The 22,780-nt window shown below is 36.9% G+C and overlaps 2 protein-coding genes across 3 annotated transcripts; one reads left to right on the top strand and one right to left on the bottom strand.

Annotated features, from left to right (window-relative positions):
- The first annotated feature begins 1,330 nt into the window (after window positions 1-1,330).
- On the top strand, window positions 1,331-3,071 carry LOC144649533 (uncharacterized). Its single transcript, XM_078509051.1, has 2 exons — window positions 1,331-2,002; window positions 2,696-3,071. Exons 1-2 carry the CDS (start codon window positions 1,997-1,999, stop codon window positions 2,999-3,001), a joined length of 312 nt encoding a protein of 103 aa, XP_078365177.1. The 5' UTR covers window positions 1,331-1,996; the 3' UTR covers window positions 3,002-3,071.
- A 6,477-nt stretch (window positions 3,072-9,548) lies between these two features.
- LOC144642636 (uncharacterized) lies at window positions 9,549-22,124 on the bottom strand. 2 transcript variants are annotated; one of them, XM_078501656.1, is made up of 16 exons: window positions 22,101-22,124; window positions 21,403-21,529; window positions 20,638-20,823; window positions 20,199-20,322; window positions 19,111-19,289; window positions 18,387-18,605; window positions 16,547-16,588; window positions 15,681-15,821; window positions 14,751-14,861; window positions 14,069-14,194; window positions 13,526-13,663; window positions 13,272-13,361; window positions 12,884-13,039; window positions 12,037-12,134; window positions 10,927-11,069; window positions 9,549-9,655 (listed from the first exon to the last, which is right to left on the bottom strand). In XM_078501656.1, exons 2-15 carry the CDS (start codon window positions 21,509-21,511, stop codon window positions 10,932-10,934), a joined length of 1,857 nt encoding a protein of 618 aa, XP_078357782.1. In that variant the 5' UTR covers window positions 21,512-21,529; window positions 22,101-22,124; the 3' UTR covers window positions 9,549-9,655; window positions 10,927-10,931. The 2 variants fall into 2 exon arrangements, with proteins under 2 accessions (XP_078357782.1, XP_078357790.1); XM_078501664.1 differs by having other exon boundaries at window positions 15,681-15,818.
- Window positions 22,125-22,780: the final 656 nt, after the last annotated feature.

The raw sequence follows: 22,780 nt of genomic DNA, 5'->3' as shown, positions 1-22,780 counted from the left end.
GGCTGTGTGAAAGCGTGAAGAATAGCCAAAATGTTGTTATAAATTGTCGGTGCGCGGCTAGAATATAAAAAGTTCACAAGGGAAACGTTATTCTGAAAACGTTATTCGGAAACGTTAAAATCTGCTTTTCAATTAAAAAATTGTAATGAAACCAATGTAATGGATTGAATTAAAGAATATTTTTAATGAATATTAAAGTATTACTTAAAGCTTTAATAATTATAGCATTCCGTTTGAATATTTTAACGTCTCAATTTAAGAACCGTTCGCTGTAAGAATGAAGCAAAGTGGAAAATGAAAGGTTTTGAGCCCCCCTTTATATTTTTCATGCAGTTAAATATTCATGGGGTTGTACAAAAGTGGCCTTTTTTAAAGTTGCAACCTCATTGTTGTCATGACAACACCCAACGTTTGTTGGTGTCTCCAGACCTAATTTTGTTACTCAAAACATGCTCTGAAATGTGAAAATCGTAAACATCTGTTTCTCGAGTCCATTAGAACACTACAGCTCAAGACTTGGAACAAATATAAAGTCATCATTCTAGTTTATTGTAAAGTATAAGGCGTTTCCTCGCATTAAATTTACAACGACTAATAAGTTAACTAACTAAGAGCATTTTCGGACATTTTGGTTTGTGGGTAAAACATACCAGACGTTTCTTTGAATTTCTTTTAACGTACACCTATATCCTTGTTGTTAAAATTGTAAAGATCTCTGCGGGGCAGGCTCTTTTATATTTTAGGGAATTTAATGAACGAACCTCAAAAATCGAGTTTTGCATATGTCGACGAAATTATTATTTTTTCTGCTGCCCTCAGTCGCAAAGAATCTTATCTGTTGAATCATTTTCTATTTCTTAACAAAACAATCATATTAAGCCTTTGTTTTGTAAGCCATATCGATTATACAAGAATTTCTCCAGTTCACCATTGCCATAATGGCGTCGGTTCGTTTATCGAGCATTCATATTCAACACAAAGTCAAGAGCCTGTCCCTTTTTTCTGAGGATATGTAGCTGTATATACACCTTCAGTGACTGTAAACTGGCTAATTTCATAGCAAGATTAGCATTTTTAACTTCACTGAGCGGACTTTTTGAGTCAGCAAGCCACGAAAAGAGACGTTTAGTTTTTATCTTGGATCGAACACAATTTACGTTGATTTACTCCAGACGATAGCACCACTCGCTCTTTAAGAAGATAAACGGTCTTGATATACTAGCTTAGAGAACAATTGCAATTTCTCAAGGTATTTTCTCCTCATTTTGACTTCGATCGTGCAAATGCAAAACCAGAGAGTATTATTGGTGAGCGGTTTTGACTAAAATGCTCGTGGAAGGCTTGGTTACAGGGGATAACGGTTTACAATCTATTGGTCGCTTCACACCAGCATTCGCTCCTTGTTTGTTCCTTGGACGACACATTATTTTCGTCAAGTAGATATTTTAATTATTACGAAAAACATAAATAATGCTATGATTTAATAAGAATACCCAAACAATAGAATCAGTGTCCGTTTTTCTCGGAAAATCCCGACAGTCTGAAAGGGAAGCCAACTTAACTGTGGGCAAGTACCTACATATGAACAGAAAATCATTAGATTTTTTCACATATAGACCTATGTTTTTATTTCTTTCAAACTTATCTTATATTCCTTCACTTAGCTTTGAGAGCTGTTGCAATTACTCACAAGCAGTAAGCTTCACATATTTGCATTATCGATCAACTTTTGCCTTTAGTCAAACGAATTGTTTTTGTTAAAATTTTAATTGCCTTTTCTATAAATGCTCATGTCGCCTTAAACGGATGTGAAAATGAAAGGTTTTTTGGCGTTGTTGGGCACGGCGTATAAGCTCTTAAAAATTTCACTATTTTTTGATAGAAGGGTATAAGAGTAAACAGCTTATCGATTAAGACAACTATAAGTTACAGTGTCCTTTTGATTCAGTTCAGGAAGATCATTTTTGCTGGTTAAAGCGTCAGTGAATCTAAAGTGATGAAGGTATGTTACAGCTGTATGTTCAATTAAAACCTCCCAAAAAGTGATATTCCGATGCCCTTGTCTAAAACATGTTAACATACTCTTAGTATACTTATACAACTGGAGGTGAACTGAATTGGATAGCCGCAGTGCTACTGACGAGTTGTAATTTTCTACGTACATGCCGTTATTCATATCACCGCGGTCAAACGTCTCAGGCAGTTTTCTTTCCTTTCGCCTTTTTTGTTCAAATTAGTGTTATTACACAGGATAGATGTTCTGTGGCTTCCCATTCCTTCAGGTACCAGTGTTTTTCTTTTTTTCCACCCGACAGTCTTACACCGTCCGCATTCCTTTTCCACTCTTTGTGCTCCACTGTCCTGGTCGGTTTCGCTGTGTCCATCTCAGTCTTTCTTATTTTTCATATTTCTGTCGTTTGACCGGGTGGAGTTATTCATCCCTTCTATAATTGCTTTTAGACCGCAATGCTCCAGTTGTATTCGAGCCATTTTGAGACCCTGAACCGGCAGTAAATCCGTGTAAGTTATATAATGTTTTGAACTGAACTGAAAACTACACAAAGCAAAACAAAGTACATCTTTGTTATTTTTATTTTACTATCTCGCCGGGTCTCGCTTTTGTTTATCGCAACAAGAAATTGGTTTGTATAAATTGGGCACTAATTCTGATGCTGAATACGACTTCTTTTTACAGGGAATTTTCATTTTTGCTCTTGTAGTTCTTTTGGTGCCCAATGAAACATTCTGTAGACTACAGGAAAAAGTCAGTCTCGTCCCTAACCTGCCAGATCCGACCGTTGCTCCAAAGCAGCATTCAGTGGACAGATGTTGTGTCAAGAGAAGGTTTTACAGAAATGGCAGATTCGTCTTTAAATGCAGGAGTGAACATCCCGACTGTTTTGCAAAATCTGATCCAGGAAGCCCATTATTTGGGCTGTGCAAAAGCGAAGTGAATAGCAAAAATGTTGTTGTAGGTTGTCAGTGCGCCGCTAAAATATAAAATGTTATACTGTTTTAAAGGAATCTTCGAGCTTATCACTTTGGCAATGTGCACGTGTGACCGTTGTAAACACGCAACATTGTTATCGACTGTATGCAGCCCCCAGCGAAAAAAAAAAAAAAAAACATTCTCATCAAAAATCCTGACTTAATCCTGTATAATGATAGAAATGCAACGTGTAAAAATTGCCATTAAAATGATTAATGAAATAGCTTAGATTGGAAAATGAATGTCTAAATAAAGTGTCAGTTTCAACTGTGGTGAGAATTAGTGCTCCTGGCATTAAACCAGTGAAATCGTTGCCAACTATTCATGAAATAGCCAAAAGCCCAAGCAAATGTTTGTTGGTAGAAGTGTTGACGATCAGTCAACGATCAGTTAACTTGAAACTTTAAGCTGAGAGTTTCGAAGCATACGCTGATAGCAAAAGTAATTTTACAATCATTATAAAGAGTACTTCATAAGCTACGAAAAAAAGACAGTGACATTTAAAGCTGTTGGTAAGGCGTCATCGGTCGTCTGAGCATGGGTACGTCTACGCCTCCCCCACCTAGTTTTGAACACTGATACATATATGGTTATACTTGATACATTGTCGTACTCGTCCTGATAAAAATGTGAGTCAACCTGGCGAATTCTTGTTTGCTCTGGTAGAGTTTTTGTTGAAAACCTAGTGAATAATCAGGTTTCACCTGAGGGGTGTCAAGATGGGTGTCAAGACTTTAATACAAGACTTTAATACTGAGAAATACTGGTAAAATTAAACATACTGCAGTACTGCTGTCATGACGCTTAATTATATGACAAGGATGTCAGAACATTTTTGAATAATAATGTGATAGCAGATAATGTGTTACCCACGACGCTGATTCCTCTTCAATACGGGGCACGTATTGATAAATTAGTTTCTCTTTGCTTACGGAGTTCAGAGGATTTAGAAAAATACGGGCGATCTTTTTTCTTCGCAGTGACATCACTGATGAAGGACGTTATTGATTTCTTTGGCTTTACGTTCCCCGAAAATTGATCAGGAAATTGGACAGCTTATTTCATTTTCCTTCGTGTGTAAGCGTAACTGGTGTAAGCGTTAATTGACGTCGTTTGCCTTCGAAGATCCGACTTTTGTGTCGCTTTGCGTATAATTGTTATTCGTATCTTGTTGCTAAGATACAAAGTAGTTCCATAGTCTCTGGCGTTTAATGTGCTTCTGTGCATGTGTGTATAGATGACTAAATCAATAAATCAATGAATGAATTTATACTGAATTCACACTTGGCCTGCATTTTGGTGTCCCAATAACGCCTTATCATTAATTCCATTGTATATTTTCGTATGACTACAGGAGTGTCTTTTTTCGGTTGTAATGCTTTGCTTTTTTGCTTTTTAACAAAATGGTTTGTTTGTTCCTTAAACACTATTATGGTAGAAGAAGCCGTTTTTTCAGTTAAGATAGGTCCTAACAATTAACGCATGTCCTTTGTTGAATACAGAGTAAAAAGCAAAGAAAAAAGAACTATTGTATAAGCATCAAGTAAAGGTCAAAAAACTCTTATATGGTAACCATATGTCAGTTAACCTTACTGAGACTGTCATAAAGCGCTAGTACAATAAACAGTAAGCTTTTTACCTTAAACATAAAAAACTGCCCCTCTGTCATGTGATAAAATGAACGGAGACGGCGTTATAGGAGAGAGTCAGTACTGAGTTAGTGTGCAAGGGAAATTAAAAATATCCCCTGAAGTAATGCAAGCAATAGAGAAATCAACGTACACGTTTAAGCAGTGTTAATAATTTCCCCGTGGGATGACGTTTACGTGAAAAAATACCCATTTTTCTATATTTCGCAGAGTCTAAAGATATTTCGCAATGGTGAACAGTCGAGATAGCAAATTTCACCAAACACGGTTGAATACAAGGTAGCTTAATACATATCTGAACCGGCTTTATTGCTATTTATGTATATAAAAAATGATTGCACGGAACGTATATTGCATTTATAGCGTTCTATAATGACACGAATGGATAAAAAAATGAATACATTAACGTTTTCTCAAAGAAAATGATTTTGTTTTCATAGTAAACGTTCTTCTAAAAAAGTCAAAGTCAAAAAAAAGTTTGTAACACCTACTGCCGAAAAAAGGATGGTAAATGCAAATTTGAATGAAAAAAACAATACAACTCATATATAGCCTTCCCTTCAAAGTTACTAAGGACACCAGACTTGCCATCTTTCAATTTAAAATTATACATCACATTCTGCCAACATACTCAACACTTTTTAGAGACGCACTTAAAGAAACCGATAAATGTCACCTATGCTCTGAAAGACAAACACTAGCTCATCTTTTCGCTTCCTGTTCAAACGTTAAGAGCTTTTGGTCTCATTTTACTATTGGTGGAATTCCAAAAACTCCGAGCCAATAACTCTTGATGAAAACATGATCATTTACGGTGTTGCCAATGACTTCTCTCGTCGACTTGGTTTAAACCTCTGCTTGATTATTGCAAAACATTACATTTACACTGCCTCTAGAAAAGAAGAAGAGTACTACTGGGAAGCTTTCATGGGCGTTCTTGAAAGTAAAATTCAGATAGAAATGCATAAATCTAAGAAACAGATTCAGTTGTAACCCTTAACAATAACTATAGAAATATGTAAATATAGAAATAAACATATATAGAAATAATAGATATAATAAAACCAAAAAAAGTAGGCACCCAGGTTTCCTGTTCTCTGTAATATATTCTTTTTTATTTAGTTTGCTGCATGCCCTTTGTGTAACGTAAATTATTCTCTGTAAGTGAGCTATGTATTGTAATGTATTGTAATTGTAAGTAAGCTATGTATTGTAATGTATTATAAGTCAGTGTTAATCAATAAACTGCTTTATCTAAAAAAAAAACCTTCTTCTATGTGTACCAAGCCTATGGTTGCTGCCTTGCTATTTTTTCCGGGCATAAAAGGTTTTTTATTACTCATTGCTCCTTTCTGTTCGTGAAGTCTGATACGTTAAACACTTTAAATATTTTCTAAGGAATTTAATATTCTTCTCTATCAATTCATATAAGAATTTTTTTTGATATGCTTTGCCTTTACTATTACACTGAAGATTCCAAAGTACAGTAACTTAATCACAGTTTATGCTTTTAATGTTAGTATGGTAGCAACATTAAATAAAAGAAATATGTAATGCATTTTCGGGAGGAAAGTTTTAGAGGAAATAAAAGACTGAACTGGGAAAAGGCCCGTAAAAACAAACCTAGTGGTTTTTATTTTAGTATAAAATAATAGTAACGTTTCATTTCTTATTTTTTTCTTTCAGCCTGGAGGGGAAACACCCATGATCTTATATGTTCTGTAGTACTGCTGCTCAGTAGTACTGTCTATAAGCATCAAACACATGTCGATTATACTCTTTAACGGTAACAATATAATAGTCTTCCTTTGTTAAAAGGTTGTTTTCAAGGCGCTTATGCAATAAATAGTTGGCATTTTCCCTTAAACGCCCTGGGTTAAACTTTTAAAATTTCCCTATTGTCTAAAAAAATCCTAATTACTCTTCTTCTCTGTCGTCATATAAGCGGTTAAAGGGGAAAAACTGTCCATTTTTAGGTTTACATGCAATTTTAGTTATTCCCCATGGTTTTATCGGAGCGTATAAAAGCGAACGGTTTCTCCACTTAAAAACTGAGGCAATCAAAAGTTGCAGTGAGTTTGAACGAGAAAGTCATCCATTTTCCCAAAAGCTTGAACTAAAAATGATTAAGGTATGTTTGATGAAAACTCCTGGAATCAACGAGAAAGTATTCTAGCTCCTGTACCTTTACTTTTACTTCTAATTTTGCTGCTAGATTTCGGGTGGGTTAAGTACTGTAACGTATACAGTAGAACCCCGGTAACTTAAACTCTGAACGGAAACGAAAAACAGTTCGAGTTAGCGGTGGTGGGTTCAAGTCCAAGGGAAACGGAAGTTTGTTCGAGTTAGCGGGGTTGTTCGAGTTATTCGAGTTCGACGGTTACCGGGGTTCTTCTGTAATAAATCTGCTATATGTTAACGGTGATTCACCGCATTTTACCGATTAAAACTGTAGTTTCAAAACGACGTGTTATAAATTGGTGATAATGAATTATTTTCACTACCTAATGTCAGAATTTTCTTTTATGACAGACATATCTTTAGCCAAACCAAATTTCATAGTAATTTTTGCTTTATCAAATCAGGCTTAAACTTTACCTTAAACCAGTGCTCTCAGTCCGAATAATGGGCTTCTGTTATTGGATTGCCAGCAAATTTATATGAAAACGTGATTTAACCGTAATACAACCGCAATCGCTTTTTTTCCCACAGGAAACTGCCATTTTCGTCGTTGTTATTATTTTGGTATCCTACGAAACCACGTGCTGGTCACATGATCTTGATAAGCAAGGCTTTGACTCCAACCTGCCACACGGGAACCACCATTTTGCTTCAGAGTCCAACTCTTTTAGGAATAATTTCGCAGCACGTTCAAAGCGACAGACGGCCCCTATCGACAGGTGTTGTGTCAAGTGGAGGTTCTACACTAACGGTAGAGCCACGTATGAATGCAGGAGTGAACATCCCGACTGTTTTGCAAAATCAAATGCTTCGAGCCCGTTATTTGGGCTGTGTGAAAGCGTGAAGAATAGCCAAAATGTTGTTATAAATTGTCGGTGCGCTGCTAGATTATGAAATGTCCACAAGAAAAACGTTATTCTAATCTTTGTTCTATATTTATTATTTAAATAGTCTGCTATTTAACTAACAAAATGTAATCAAATCAAAAAAATGGACTGGATTGTAAAATATTTTTAATAAAGTTTTATACAAAGTTTTATGGATTATGGCATTCGGTTTGACCATAGTTTGCAGTCTCAATTGTTGTTTTATTTTGAGCTTGGTTAAGGTTGGTACATGGTCGTAAACACTTGAACGTTCTCTACAGTAGTAGAGTAAGCGGATGGTAAAGCTGATAGGAAGGCAACAGCCATAGGACTGTACTCAAAATGACGATGTCAAAATAATTATACACCTTCAAAAAGAAACGTTGGAGAACTGGTCGCACCGATGATAGGTTATGATTAAACAAAGCTCGAGAAGCTGGAAGTAAACTCATGCAAATCAAACTCATTTTCATTTGAATGGTTTCGCACGTAGACTCGTTTTTAAACAGAGGCAAAGGCTAACTCGGAAATGGCCTATTGCAACTTTAAAGTCTTTCAATGTTTAGTTTTAACTCTTTGTTACGCTGGTTTCTAAATTGATTTGTTTTCATTATCAAGGGCCGTATCATTGTATCTGAATAAACAGTTTATTATTTTGAACGTCAGCAAGCCAATTCAGAACCACCGTGATTCAGGGGACCAGTGCTTTTAAAAAGCGTCGCGTTTTAGGCGACGCATAAAAGCAGTTGTTGCGTCAATAGGAGCTTCAAAACAGGAAACACGTTCACGTTTAAATTCGCAGGGGTGAACGTGCTTATTGCTTTATATTAATAAATTAAATCACAGATCTTGGAAGCCCGTTGTTTGGGAGAAAGGGTATTTGTACAGTAAATTATAAAAACGCTGTTGTCAGTGTGCGAATAAAACAAAACTTTTGTTAATCAATAATAACAGAGATGCTATATCGGCATAACAAAATCTCTTCAAATTCAAAAAATGCAATGAAATAGGTTACAAGACAATTCCAAGAAGATTGTGATTTTCAATTTCTTAAGTTAAAAATCAGTTGGCTTTTCACTGTAAAATTGGCCGTTTTTACATTGAAGGTGGATTTCCATTGACGCGTATTTTTTTACGTGCATTTACCGTAGGTGCGTGAAAAAAAAAGAGACAATGTATGAACAACTTGCGCAAACGTGTACACAAGTCGTTCATACAGTGTCTCTAGATTTTTTCATACACGTAAACGCACGTAAAAAATTACGCGTCAGTGGAAATCCACCTTAAAGGACGGACAAATCGTCTAGACGGGCAAGTCGTCTGACGATTTGTTTGTCTAGTAAGTGAATTTTTAAAAGACGGCGTTTAGACGACGTGTCCGTCTAGACGACCAAGTCGCCCTCGAAAAATCGTTTCTCTAGACGGTCAAATAAACGGAAAAATTCACACGACTTGTACGTCTAAAATCATGTCCGTCCCGTTTTCACACTAATGGTGGATTTCCACTGACGCGCAATTTTTACGTTCGTGAAAAAATTTAGAGACAATGTATGAACGGCTTGAGTAAACGTTTACGCAAGTCGTTCATACATTGTCTTTAAATTTTTTCACGCACGTAAAAAATTACGCGTCAGTGGAAATCCACCATAAGGCGATTTGTCCGTCTCAGAAGATTTGTCCGTCTATACGAATTGTCCGTCTCTAGTGTGAAAACGGCCATTCTGTGTGGGCTCCATGAATGTGTGAATATGTTGTCGATTACTGAGAACGCCCGAGTGTTTATTAAAGCAACACGTACCATACTAGCCGATGTCTCCTCCCAGACATAAATGACCTGAACGAAAACAGTTATAAAAGCTAAACTTTTGATGTTCTGATGTTTATTTTTATTCATCTTCCCTGCTTTTACATAAACTACACTTAATTCTAAATTTCCCTCTCAGCTAGTGATATCCTTTCTTGCTTAGGACCTGCATTTGATGCCAGAAATAAAAAAAAAGAGAGAAAAATTATCGATAAAACAACAATAAAGCTTTTATACTAGTTTTGAAATGGTTTTGAGTGGCATACCGCCTTTGGGCGCGTGTGTATTGTGGTATACCAAAAAATCAAGTTACGAGTGGGATATTCACGGTATGCCAGGATAACTATTTTATCCCATGTCTCTTAGGGCGTGTTTATATGGAGTAGAGTTGTCCCTGGTAGAAGAGTTATCCTCTCCCCCGCGCTATCTTTTACCGAGCGTTTATATGAGAAAGCTCTCCCTGTTGACCGAGCCAAAACTTGGCCCTGTCGGTTCAAAAGACTGGCGAAAGTTATTTTGAAATAGCTATTATGGCGGCCTTTTCTGAAATCAGGAACGCTGAAACATCGACGAAGACCATTTTGGACAAATTTACCGCCGACTTCGATGTTGTTTTGGCCGATTGCAGCATTTGCGCATGCTCCGTATGTGTCAACTTGTCCCTGGTAGGCGAGGCAAAAATAACCAAACTGTTTATATGGAAAAAAGTTGGCTCGCTCCCCAGGGTCACCCTACCTTCAAAGCGAGTGACCCTCCACCCAGGGTTACCCTGCCCCCCGAGCCAACTTTGCAATTTCTCATATAAACAGTTCGCAGCTATTTATAAAGAAACGTATGAAAAGCTCTCTCGCCCGGGGTGGCTCGGTATGGAGGGTAACCCTCCTACCAGGGACAACTCTGCTCCATATAAACAGGCCCTTACTCGCTCTTTGGCAAATTCCTCTACGGCTGCATAAAGTTTTTCGTCTCTAGAAACAGGGTTTTCCTAAAATTTAACTAGAAAATGTCGAATTCGGGAGAATAACTTGTCTTTTTTTATTAAAGTTTGAATATTTTCTCGAAAAATCTTAACTTAGCTGAACGAAAACATTGGGTGGGCTCCCGACGGCTGTGATGAACGCCGGGAATCTTTCGTGGAATATATTCCCCGAGGAATACCACCGAATATGCAACGACTTTCTAGGCTCCTGATTGGCTGTATTCTTAAAGGCATGGAATAACATACTTAGAAAGAATAAAAGACTGTGCCAAATGTGCTGCGAACTCTAAAACATTTTGAACGGGATGCAAAAAATAGAAGATCGCAACTTAATAGTTACCTACATAGTAAAATGCTAGCTTTATTAGATGCAACTTCTCTATTCTTTCACAATACAGCTCAGAGAATTCTGTTATTTCTCGTTGTCGTGGATATACAATTACAAAAACCTCACTCACCATCTTTAGACGTCACAGCCATACAACTCAACCCGCATACATGGATAACTGGCTTTGACGACAATGATTTTGACATATCTGGCCGTGACAGGATTGAACGTGTTCAACACTGGAGTGAAATGATCACAGTTGCCAGTAAAGGTCTGCAAATCAAATTAAAATGAAATTATCCCGTCGTCTATCCTATCTATGAAGTGTCATGGGGTATCAGCAAACAATTGGTGACGTTGGATCGGCTTTAATTCCAAGAGATATCAACACCTGCCTCAAAACACGTTGTCAAAAGGCGGGCGAGGAAATGAAGGAAATCACAGACTGTGTGTAACACCAACGTCTCCGAACTAATATAAATAGACGTATATAAGCAAACATTAGGGGGATTTATCTTTCGAGATTGGAACTGACTGGATTGCTGATGTGAGTCAGGGATAGTTCCGAGCAAAAGTATGCGTCATTTATTTACTGAATTTTGCTTCAATTTTTTATGGGCTGAAAACTAACTTTGAAAACGCATTTTTTTTTACAATATATTCTACCGACAGCTTAGACGAGCTTACTGACAGGCTACCGACATACCACCGACATACCACCGACATATAACCAACTGTCGGCCTACAGTCGGCCAGCATGTTTACGTTCATGTTTTCAAATTCTGTCGGCCGTTTGTCGGCCGGCTGTTGTCAGTTTATTCTGGGGTCCGGAGCTGTTGTTCACTTCTATCGCAAATGTAATACAGAACAAAGTAAAAAGAAGTAAAAAGTAAGGTGTTATAAAAGAAGGAAGGAAAATCGTGTAAAATGGCCAGTGATCGCATGATCGGCAATGTGTAACGGAACGATAATAATAATAAAATAATAAAAAACTTTATTACCGTGTCTGTGTGTTTAGCCCTTATGGACTAATTGGGGACACAATTAAAATACCTAAAATACTATTAATAATGCTAAGCTAAAAATATTTAAAACACTTAACTAAAAACTAAAAACTAATATTTACAATGTCTTAAGCGCAACAGAGTTTGCAACAGTTACTATTGTTGTCCACGTAGTCCGATAGATTGAGTTTTCTAATTGTGATAAACCATTAAATATTTTGCTCCATTAACCTGACCTTTTCCTTTCCATCTTCTTGGTAAACCCGGAAATTAGATCCATCGTTACTGAAGGCCAGTTTGTATTCTTTGACGTGCTCGTGAAAAACGTCACGACCTGCAAATAATCACAAGTTCAGGGTAATGTTAAAAAGCGTATGTCGGTAAGTGCCTATGAATATTTCCCGGAAAAAGCATTTTTTTATCCACTCTACCTATCATGACACTCGCAAACCAGTCAACCTTTGTTAACGTGAACGGCACACTGCTATTCTACACTTGCACCAGGGAAGCTACTCTGGCTAAACTTAGTCATTAAAAACAAAAAAATATATAAGTTTATAAGTGATACGAAACTGTGAATTAAATTCCACTTTTTTGACATTCAATAATGTCTGTATTCACAGCTGTTTGGATATATTGTCGTCTTCTTAAAAAATGCGACTTCTATTTCCATACATCAGTCCTATGCAAAAATCATTTTCATTGTTCATGCGGATTCAGCGGCGTCACCGGTTGTTTCTTTTTTGTAACAACTTGTAGGAATAGAACTTACTTGTAGAAAGTTAAATTTATTTTTTTACAAAATTTGGGTCAAATGTAATTTGAATACGAAAAGGTCCCTATTGAACTGTCCATATATAATTGCAGAGAAAGGCAGGTAGGATAATAAGGGACTAAAATGGAACATATCGACAGTCTCCAAAGCGGAGAAATAGGGGACACATGCAATATACGGCAAGGGAAACCAGCCACTGTCCGTAAGCGGATATTGATGTCTTCACTGATAAAGTTTTCAAAGGTAATCATTCAATTCTTTTAAGTGCCGATGCTTGTGCCATTGACAGTGTTTGCTGTTTGGTTTACCTTGTGTGGCGATGGCTCTGATTTTCTTGGTTTTACCAAGATCAACCTGTAACCACTGATTGTCCCGATCATTTGCACACCACGCGCCAATCCTTTTGTTATCTTGATCATCTTCAAAGTAAAGACGAGCATTGTCCGCTGATGCCCTCCAGGTACCTGAAGGATCATTTACAAAGCATCATTAACAGCATGTTGATTCTACATAAACAATACAGGATTCCGTTCGGCTACGAATAAATAATTGAGGGAAAGCCCATTGCAACATTAATGCAAAATACACAACACATATTCAAAAGGGGCAACACACTTCGTCAATTGACAAAAATAACGCTTAATTCATAAAAAAAAAAAACCAATTCATAACCAGCATAAATAAATTTCAATTTACCTGGCCTGTAGTCCGACGATGCCCTAAATGCACTGTCGGGTAGTGCGTAGTTTCCAGGCCATCCAAGACCAAGGCCGTCAGAGCAAGAACCTGGTGAAGTGGAATATGGTTAACATTTAGATTTCTTTTACATAATTAATTATTAAAGCTAATGCTTAAATTTATCCCATTTTATTACCTCGGCCATGCCACAACTAGTCTCAATACCGAATGGCGATCAGTTAGTACAATTGACAATGGATATACGTATTTACCTTTTGGCTTGATTGGCTGGCTATCACATCGTGTCTTGCAGCTTATGCGGCAGTTTCTCTCAGTCCAGCCATTAGTTTTACAATCACCTTGAGATGCCCATGATGGACAACTTTTACGTTTGTCCACACACATTAACCCTGATGAACGAAAAAAAAATAATAATCATACTTCCAAATGCAATTTTTTATAAAATAGTCTAAGCGGGCTTTTTTCGCACAGCCTAAAATGGATCAGTTAATTAGAAATGAATGCGATCTACCCTGGATTTTTCTTGCAAGCTCGCTCTTTTCATTGTCAAAGTTTCTGCTTTATTTTACACAATGATTTTTCAAGTTAAATAATTTGGCAGTAAAAAGCGTGAACTTTTACAAAACATGTTAAGGATCGATGAGAGGGAACACACCATGAGTGTGAAATTCCATTAGTAGAGCGGATAAAAAGCTCTTTGAACTTGTCGTGTCAAATAGAAATTTGTTTCTGTTGTTTGTTTGTTTTTATTATTATTTTTTTTATTGCTAGCTTTAAAATGAATTTGAACTCACCGACGGCAGTGCCATTAGGTCGTGTCGGTGGATTGGTATGTACTGGTGTTGGTGGTTGATTAGTTGGTGGCAGTGTTGAAGCGGGCGGTGCAGTCGGCGGCATTGTTGTGGGTGGTGCAGGCGGATCTGAAAAAACAAACAAAAAAAAATGGACGAATAAGCTTTTAGTGATGCTTGACAAGATGGCCGCTAACTAGAGGTTTTTTGCTAGATTTTATAATTGGGTTTATTGAAAGGAAAATTACATTATTTAATCAAAACTGTGAGCTTACGTTATTTTTTTTCTAAATTGAAGTTCTTAGTTTCCGGCAATACTTATTCCAACTCATTCTCCAGTATTAAAACAAGGCTCTTGTTAGCGAATCACGAGTATTAAAGACAAAACGCGCGCGTAGCTTACGCACGTTTTCTAAGGCGATGAATGCACTGGTTGCAATGTTTGTTTTGTTTTGTTTTTTTGTAATTTTTTTGGCTGGATATTACTTTAGATCTTGTTTTGCCACATTGTTTAAAACACCTCTCTACAACTAACGAGACGGACTCATAGATAAAAGGAGGCGACTTTCCAATCATCAATATTTTGAACGGTCATAGCCTATGGGGAAAGTTAGTTTATAGAAAGTTAGTTTATGAAGATTTAATAGAAAGTTAGTTTATGAAGATTTAAGCATTTAGGTATTACTGGTGTTGCAGGTTTTGCAGGAGTGTGGACAATCTTGCTTCACTTGATCTTCTGAACATCTTCCGGTACAGGCCCACATTATGCAATCTATTTTAAGGTCCATGCAGCTATCTGCAAAGATATATGGAAAAGAGAAAAGTCTCAAAATGTTAAATGTCATTACTAGATATTAGCCATAGTATATTGTAATTCCTGTTTTTGATTCATTACCGGCCATGGTATATGAGCTCATATTGCATGGACCACGGGCCGAGGTTTACGCGCCATCAAGAATTGGAGCAAGAACAGCCGGGGAGCTCAAATTTTGCAATTCTTTGGGTGTTGTTATTTTAAAAAACTCTTATTCCTCTCTCGCTTCTTGGCCTCGCTGACTCATATCCAACGTGCGCTCATGGAATAACTGTTAAATGTTTTATCAATATTTTCACGAAATAAATCCTATTTAAAACAGCGATTTAATCAGTGCCACCTGGGTTAAATTCGTTTATTTTGATGGATGGAAATGAATACTGAAGCAGTGCAGCATTCATTTGGTAAATAAAGAATTTCTCTCTTTCCAGGGATCGTTGCTCTCACTGTTATGAATCAATTAGTGTGGCTTCCTATTATAAGCTACACGAACACAGGCATCAAGGCGAAATCAGCACTGACTATAGAATCTATATTATTTTATGCAATTTCGTTTTGAAAGTACCTTAACAACAACAACAACACCATGCAACAACAATAACAACAACGGCAAAAAAGAAAAAACACCATGAGCAAAAATCTTAGCTTGTCTGCAAGCCATAAACCTTTTTGGTCGATCTCTTAACGGAAAATTAAGGATGCTGGCGGTTGAAAAACACTACCGTAAAACGCCTATTAATGGAATGCCAGAACTTAAACCTCCTAAGATCCCAGGAAATAAGAAACTGCCACTGTTCTTACCGGAAGAACACAAGTTACAGGTTTTCTTGCAGTGATAAATCAGGGACTCGTGTTTTAGGCAAAATCCAGCTCTTTTCCATCCTTCACAGTCACTCTGCGCTGCTCTGTCAATACATCTTTCTTGTCTTTCTTGTTGATCTGCTGCAAACACCAAATCGGTAGCGATTACAGTGCCTTATCGTTACTTATTTTCGCAGGACGTAATTTTCGCGATTTTGAAATTATCGCGAAATTTAAGACCCGCAAAAATTGATTCTTAATGTTTCTGACTAATATTTAATTGTTTCAACGTGTATTTTGACCTAATTGCGGAAATTAAAATGCACCGTTCATTTTTGCGAAATTATTTGCCCGCGAAAATTAATAACAATTAGTAAGTAAAATAAGTTAAACCTTTATTTATACACTATGGTACCTAAAGCATAAAGCTTCAGGGGTCGTGTAAATAAAAATAAAAGTTAAATTCAACGAGTAAAATGGACTAAAAAATATGTACGATTTAAAAAGTGAGAAAAAATAAAACTATAAAGTTATTATGCATACTTTAAAAATATGAATAAACACGTGGATTAAAATAAAAATCTGGCTTCTTTGCTCATTCCGAGTAAATACTTTATTAACTTAATATAACAAGCAGATTGCATCAAAACAATCAAGAACCAGTTGCTTGTTTCCAGGATTTATCATTAAAGCCTGTCTTGTTATACGTCTGGTGCGTAGCTTACTTCTAACAAGGAAATTCCAATCATAATGACCATATTTGTATTGCATGCTAAGTTTGATGCAGGAAACAAAAGGACTAATCTATACATGAAGGAATATATAACGTGAAATAACAAAGAAATAGAATTATGAGAGAGGGTCACCTGCTTGTCTTCTCTGGTCAAGTTGAACATCAGTAGAACGACCTAAAATGGAAATCGGATATTTGAGAAAGTTATACCATCACAGTAAAGACATCGATTCAAACTTGCTAAAGTATCACTTTTTTTGAAAAAAGAAATCATATCAAATACATGACAAAATATTTTAAAAGATACATTATGACTAGCATATTTTATACCATAACCGAAAGAATTCTCGCGCGCTGATTGGTCAAAAATTATGGTCAATGAGTGTATAGACCATGAAAGTGACGTCAGATCACGTCACGCACACGCGCGGGTTAAAAGATGTGTAAGTTTGGTCTCCATGAATGAAAGCGAATTTCATCGTGTTTTGTTTGAATCAAGTGCGTATTTGTTTTCGGAATTCAGGATTGGACTTCTACTCAGTTAATCTGTCGAAAGAAAATTGACCAGGCTTTTGAATTTTTGTCTAACTAAGAAGAACGGTGCTAGCGAACAAGCAGCGGACTGTCGATGTTCAGTGAACGAGCGGTAACAAGATCTCCAGAAAGAAAAATAATCTTGATCGCTTTAAGTAATAGGCACACACTCAACGAGAGAGGAAAAGGTAATTAAAATTGCTATTCTTTAAATTCTTCTTCATCTTCTTTTGTATCATTGTCGTTTTTACGCATCGGGCCGGAATCTTTACGTCCCACCGGCAAAGTTTTTTCACGGTCACTCATCGCTTTTGATAAATACTTGTTGGAGTTGTTATGGTATAAAACAAATCGACCACATTTTTCCATTTTGTACATTCTTATAGATCATAGAAATGACGCCATAAAATGTCCAAAACTTTGCAGTGAAACCACTCGCCTACGGCTCGTGGTTCCACTTGAGTTTTGAACATATTCTGACGTCTTACTTATGGTCTATTAGAGTACAGACACATGGATGACGTCACGCGGTGGTGTGACTCGCGCTCGTGATCAGAGTTCATAGTCCAAATCAGAGTTGTCGGCAAAGTTTTTCAAACTTGCGAGGCCACAACAAAGCAAAAAAGTTCAGCTTATATTAATTACAAATGTCCAGTGAGAAACAATACGCCAAGCATCGTTCACCTTTCGAAGCATTTAACTGGGCGAAACAAGGGAAGACAGTGAATTATTCGAGAATTATCCGATCTGTATGAAGTTTGACCGATGTTGTGAATTGGACAACGCCACGGGAAACAAACGAATTGCGGTTGAACGCTTCGGTTATGTTTACAGATTTGAACAACTTTCAAATGGAATAAAGGTTAGTTTTTTCATTACTTTCAATTGACCATTTTTCTGTTTATTTAATAAATTATAAAGTGCTTCGTGAGAAAAATTATAAATTCTCATCTACGGCGGCAGCTCAAACTGAGGGCCGGTCTTGTGTTATATATAAAAAAAGATCCATGCCGTGGGTCTGTTCAGTTACAGATCACAGAAGACGTAAATGTGGTATGAAATCATGACCCACTCGGCTAGCGCCTCGTGGGCCACTTCTCTTTCATACCACATTTTGACGTCATCTGTGATCTATAACTGGACAGACGCACGGCAAAATGGAATCTATTTGTTAAGTAGACCATGGAAGAAAGTGGTCGATTTGTTATATAATTGTGACCAGGCAAATGGGACGTGCGTGCATTAAAAGGTTGGTGATTGGTGACAGACATCAAAAGTTAAGCGATGTCCCCAAAACGTTGCATCGACAAGTACCGCCTTTTATGAGTAATTGTTAATCTGATCTGTCTTAGAAGGCCAGACCTAAGAAAAGTGCGCGCGTGTTCATCGTGATCAAAAGGCCATCATTAATTCTGATCATAGTATGCTTAAGGTCGTACCTGAACATTTGTACATCCTACGGGCCTGCAATGCATCGTCGTCACTGAGTTTCACATAGGGGGTCTTTCCATTGAGTGGGCGGATCGGCTCCAGAGTCTTTTTGCCATTTTTAGAGAAAGCGGTCCACGGGTAATGCATGATTGAGGCATAATCATACGGGACACCATAGTCCACTACCTCCGTTCCATGGACCTTCTTTTTGAAGTTGTATGCCATGTCTATGACGCAAAAAATAAGCAAAAAAAAAAGGGAAAGGGAAAAAATAAATATAAAAAAAAATGTAACAAATAATGTGAATCTAATTCTAGCTAGTCTTGTTAAACAATTTGTTTTGTCATTAAATACCAACAAAAACCAACATTATAAATATCCTCCCTCTTCTTGCATAAGTAGCCCCTATTCCTGTAGATCCCCTCTTCATCTCTTTACGGGCATTGGAAATAAAAGACGGTGTTTAATTGGAACTTATAGTTATATAATATTTTTTCAGTCCTTGTTTTGACGATTGTGCTTCGAGATCCTGAAACTAAACTACAAATTGTCAGATATTTAATGGGGTTCATGAGGATAGAATTGGTAACTTGTAGGTTCTAAAATGATATGCAATCTATAAAACAAGCCTCTCTTAGAAAACGGTAAATACATGTCTATGTTTAACATTTCGAAGTGGTGTAGTATTCGAAAGGGATAGCGACAATGTATCTTGTAGCAACTGAGACTTACTATCGAGAATGTTTTCCCAGTTGATCCTCAAGTAACTGTCTCTATCAGGTCTGCTCTGTTCGTGCCAAAAACCAATCGCGTGTCCCAACTCATGGGTCATCACGTGCTTGTACTCGCAGCCATCGCCAATAGAGAGCCACGTTGCACGACCGTATACTTTACCGACCTCACACCAGCAGCTGATGAGAAAAGGCACGAATGTTACCTTTACTGAACCGTCAACCAATACCTATTCTCGAAAAGGTCCGGTTCGTAATTTAAGAACGAAAACACAAAAGTACGTCTGATTGCAACAGCTTTTTGACGTTATTTTGTAAGGGTATTCTTGCAATTTACTTACTCTAAAGAAATTTTTCCAGAAATATCGCAGTCTGTTATTTAACCATAGAATTGGGGCGGGGTGTAAATAGTTAAATCCTGAAGCGCGTTGTCAATTTCAAGAGCATTGGTTTGGCCCTTCATTATTGAGGATTATTAAAATATTTTTACTTACCGCAGTCCGTTGACAATGTTTTAGTTAAACCTTAAAGGGCACTTGATGTTATAGCCTATTTGCAAATGAGCTTTTCTTAATTAGCATGGCTACTCTTAAGAAAAATGAGCCAAGGTAAACATAATCGGTCAGGACTGCAATACCTGACTCAATCTTGTTACTTATAAAACTGAGAGCGGCATGTTTGATTCATTCAAAAGAGTGGAAGACACAAATCAAAGGGGCTATGTCACGGGGATTTCGCAGATTTTTAGTCTATATTGTTGTGAAATTAGTGGTAGGCAACGTAACCCTAAATATGCATTATCTTTGAACATCCAAACAGAGTTTACCCTGATCCAAAGGAGTATATATAAATATTTCGAAGATGTGCGGAAACAGTTTGAAAAGGCTTGCCTACTTTTTTCAAATTGCCATCAGTTTCCATCTGGGCCATCCGCAGCCAAAGATGGACTATTATCTATTAGGTTTACTGCGACACAAATATAAATTTTGGCTGTTCAAAAATCTGGTAAAATCCGTGACATGGTCGCCTTAGTTCGCAAGGGATAAGTGTTCGTTGAAGTTTGACGAAAAGCCGTTTAATGAATCTTACCCATTTCCGCGATGGAACCACAGGTATTCCTTTTCAGTTGTTCTCTTCACGAACCTGATACATGTTTTACTCTCCCACTCAGCAATGGCTTCCATCGTGGTTCGCACAGCGCGATCCATGTTAGCTGCAAAATAAAGAAAGTAGTAAATAAATTACAACATTTAATATTCTAAGGTCCACTTTATTCGGTTGTTAAAAGCTCGAAAAGCTGAAACAGGATAAGGCTTAACTTCTCCTACGATTGACCGATCACCAGAATGAACTGGAAAGCCAGTTTTTTTTTTAACTTTTCTCTAGATTGTAAATACATTCATTCTTTGTGATTTGCTCGTACAAGTCTCCACCCCCAATCAAAATACCACAACATCAACAACAACAACAACAACAGCAACAACAATTAACCAAAGACAGGAACCCATTTGGTATGACAGCAACTCACCTACGCTGCAATCAAACTCGTAAGGAATGACAGCGTTGGGCCACTTTATCTTGTCAACGTTGGTAGCAGCTCGTGACGATGACCCATCCGGGTCTCCAAAAAGGACATTGTTCAGTCGCTGCTCTTCCGTTAGCTTGATGTCTCCTTCGTAAAGATGTTGTGACGAGTGCGAGCTCCGTTGAGTGTCTGTTAGGTGTCAGAAATATAGCACATTAATACCAGAAGCAGGCTAACTGAGCATCAGTCAAGGTTGCAAGGATGCAAGGATGTCTCAGTGGAATAGTTTTAAGAAGAAATTGAAGAAATCGTTTGTTTCGACAGGCCGATAAAAATGTCTAAGAAATAAAATTGAAGTATTCTTGCTGTATAATTAAGATGTGTGGAAATAAACATGACAACCCTGTCCATTTAGTATGGAATTGTAAAATAGTTAAGTGTTTTGAATTATACTGCGTGTTAAACTAACAAACTAACAAAGTGAAGTGGCCTTGAGTTTCGTTTATTCTGAGAACATGCAATAAGCTTTAGGTTTGGCTTGTCTTCCTCAGAATAAAATCAGTATCATAGTTGAACATGCTGTTTAAGAACGCTCAGTTTAAGAAAGCTCATGTTGTTGTGAATCATCACTACGAAAATAGGTTCATAGATTAAATTCAGTATTTCCCATAACTTGGGTTATACATTAGTGAAGACAACCACAAAATATCTAAGGTGAAATACATACAGTAGATTCGTGGAACACATTTCCAGCAAATTTAAACCAACCTTTTCCAAGATTAACATCAAGAATCTGCTCAAAGGCTCCCTTCTCTCCTAGGCCTTTATTGGCAAAGAGGAGTGCTCCAAGTAACAAAAGGGTCAGTGGAGGACTCATCGCGATTGGAACGCTTTTCTGGAAAAAGCAAGGAATTCAAGCTTTTGTAAGGGCAACATTATTTTTACGTTGAACGTTTTCAGGGCTTTCTTGTTCTAACGTTTTGTCGAACGTTTATTAATATTTTTTCGCGATGAATCTTCTCAATGATACCTATACCCATCTCATGTAGTCACAAAATAGCACTTTCGCAAGAAAACTCAACTAAGTATAGTTAGGGAAAAAATAACTTGATGTTAGGAAGCGTGACACCGAAAATATAAAACTTTATAACTTGGCATACAATTTATTACACCCGATGACATTAATGCATTTATTTTTGAAGCGAACTATTGAAAAGTACATTTGAATCTGACCATAATCTTCGACCATTTAAATGAGCGTATAAATGAGTATTTTCGTTTTGGTCTTATTTTATCTCCGATATTTTCCAATATGAACGAATTATTTTCAACTTTAGCAGTCCTAAGACAGACAATTCCCTGTAGTTATTCAATTCGTATGACTAGCATGCTGGATTATATATTGATGAGTTATTTCGAGAAAAAAATATCTTAAACACCCTAATAAAGCAAACATCCTGACTTACCCGATTTTCCCGACTTTGAGAAGAGAAGATGAGAAGTATGAAATAAAAATTGAGTAGCTCTGTTTTTATCAGTTCTTTATTTGAACATTTGATACATGGTTGCCTATCCAGAACAATCATTAGCTTCCACAAAAGCACCGCTGTGTTTGAATTATTTTTTCTTGCCATTTTTCATAGAAGAAAAAATCGTTTCGAGTTTCATCTTCGTTATTTCATTTGTTTCGGTTCTTTTCAGAAAATGGAAGAAAAATCAAACACAGACGATTTATATAAAGCTGCTTAAACTTTTGAATGTATTTGGTGGTACATGAGAGAAAAACAACACGGAAACTTAATCGTCACCTTTGGTAGTACGTAACAATATCACTATATTATATGATCAGTTCTGGGAGAAGTTTCACTTAGTAGTCTTGTTCTTACTTTGGTTTAGCTTGATACAAAAGCTGTAATTTATTGGAGTTTGATAAAGGCAGCACATGAAACGATAACTTACTTGAGGTACTATTTAATGAGTTCAGAGGATTTTTTATCTTCACTTTGTAAATTATTTGTTTGGTGCTTGCATAGCTTAAAACCACAAGAAAAAAAAGAACAGACAAATTTGAAGCTTTGTTGGAACACCACACAAATGACAGAACTAAGACAACACATGCAACTACCCAATTCAAAGGGAAGCAAAC

This window comes from Oculina patagonica, chromosome 1, assembly GCF_052425735.1.
Source record: "Oculina patagonica isolate OP01 chromosome 1, crgOcupat, whole genome shotgun sequence".
NCBI classification, from domain to species: Eukaryota; Metazoa; Cnidaria; class Anthozoa; order Scleractinia; family Oculinidae; genus Oculina; species Oculina patagonica.
This window is presented reverse-complemented; position numbering and strand designations above follow the sequence as displayed.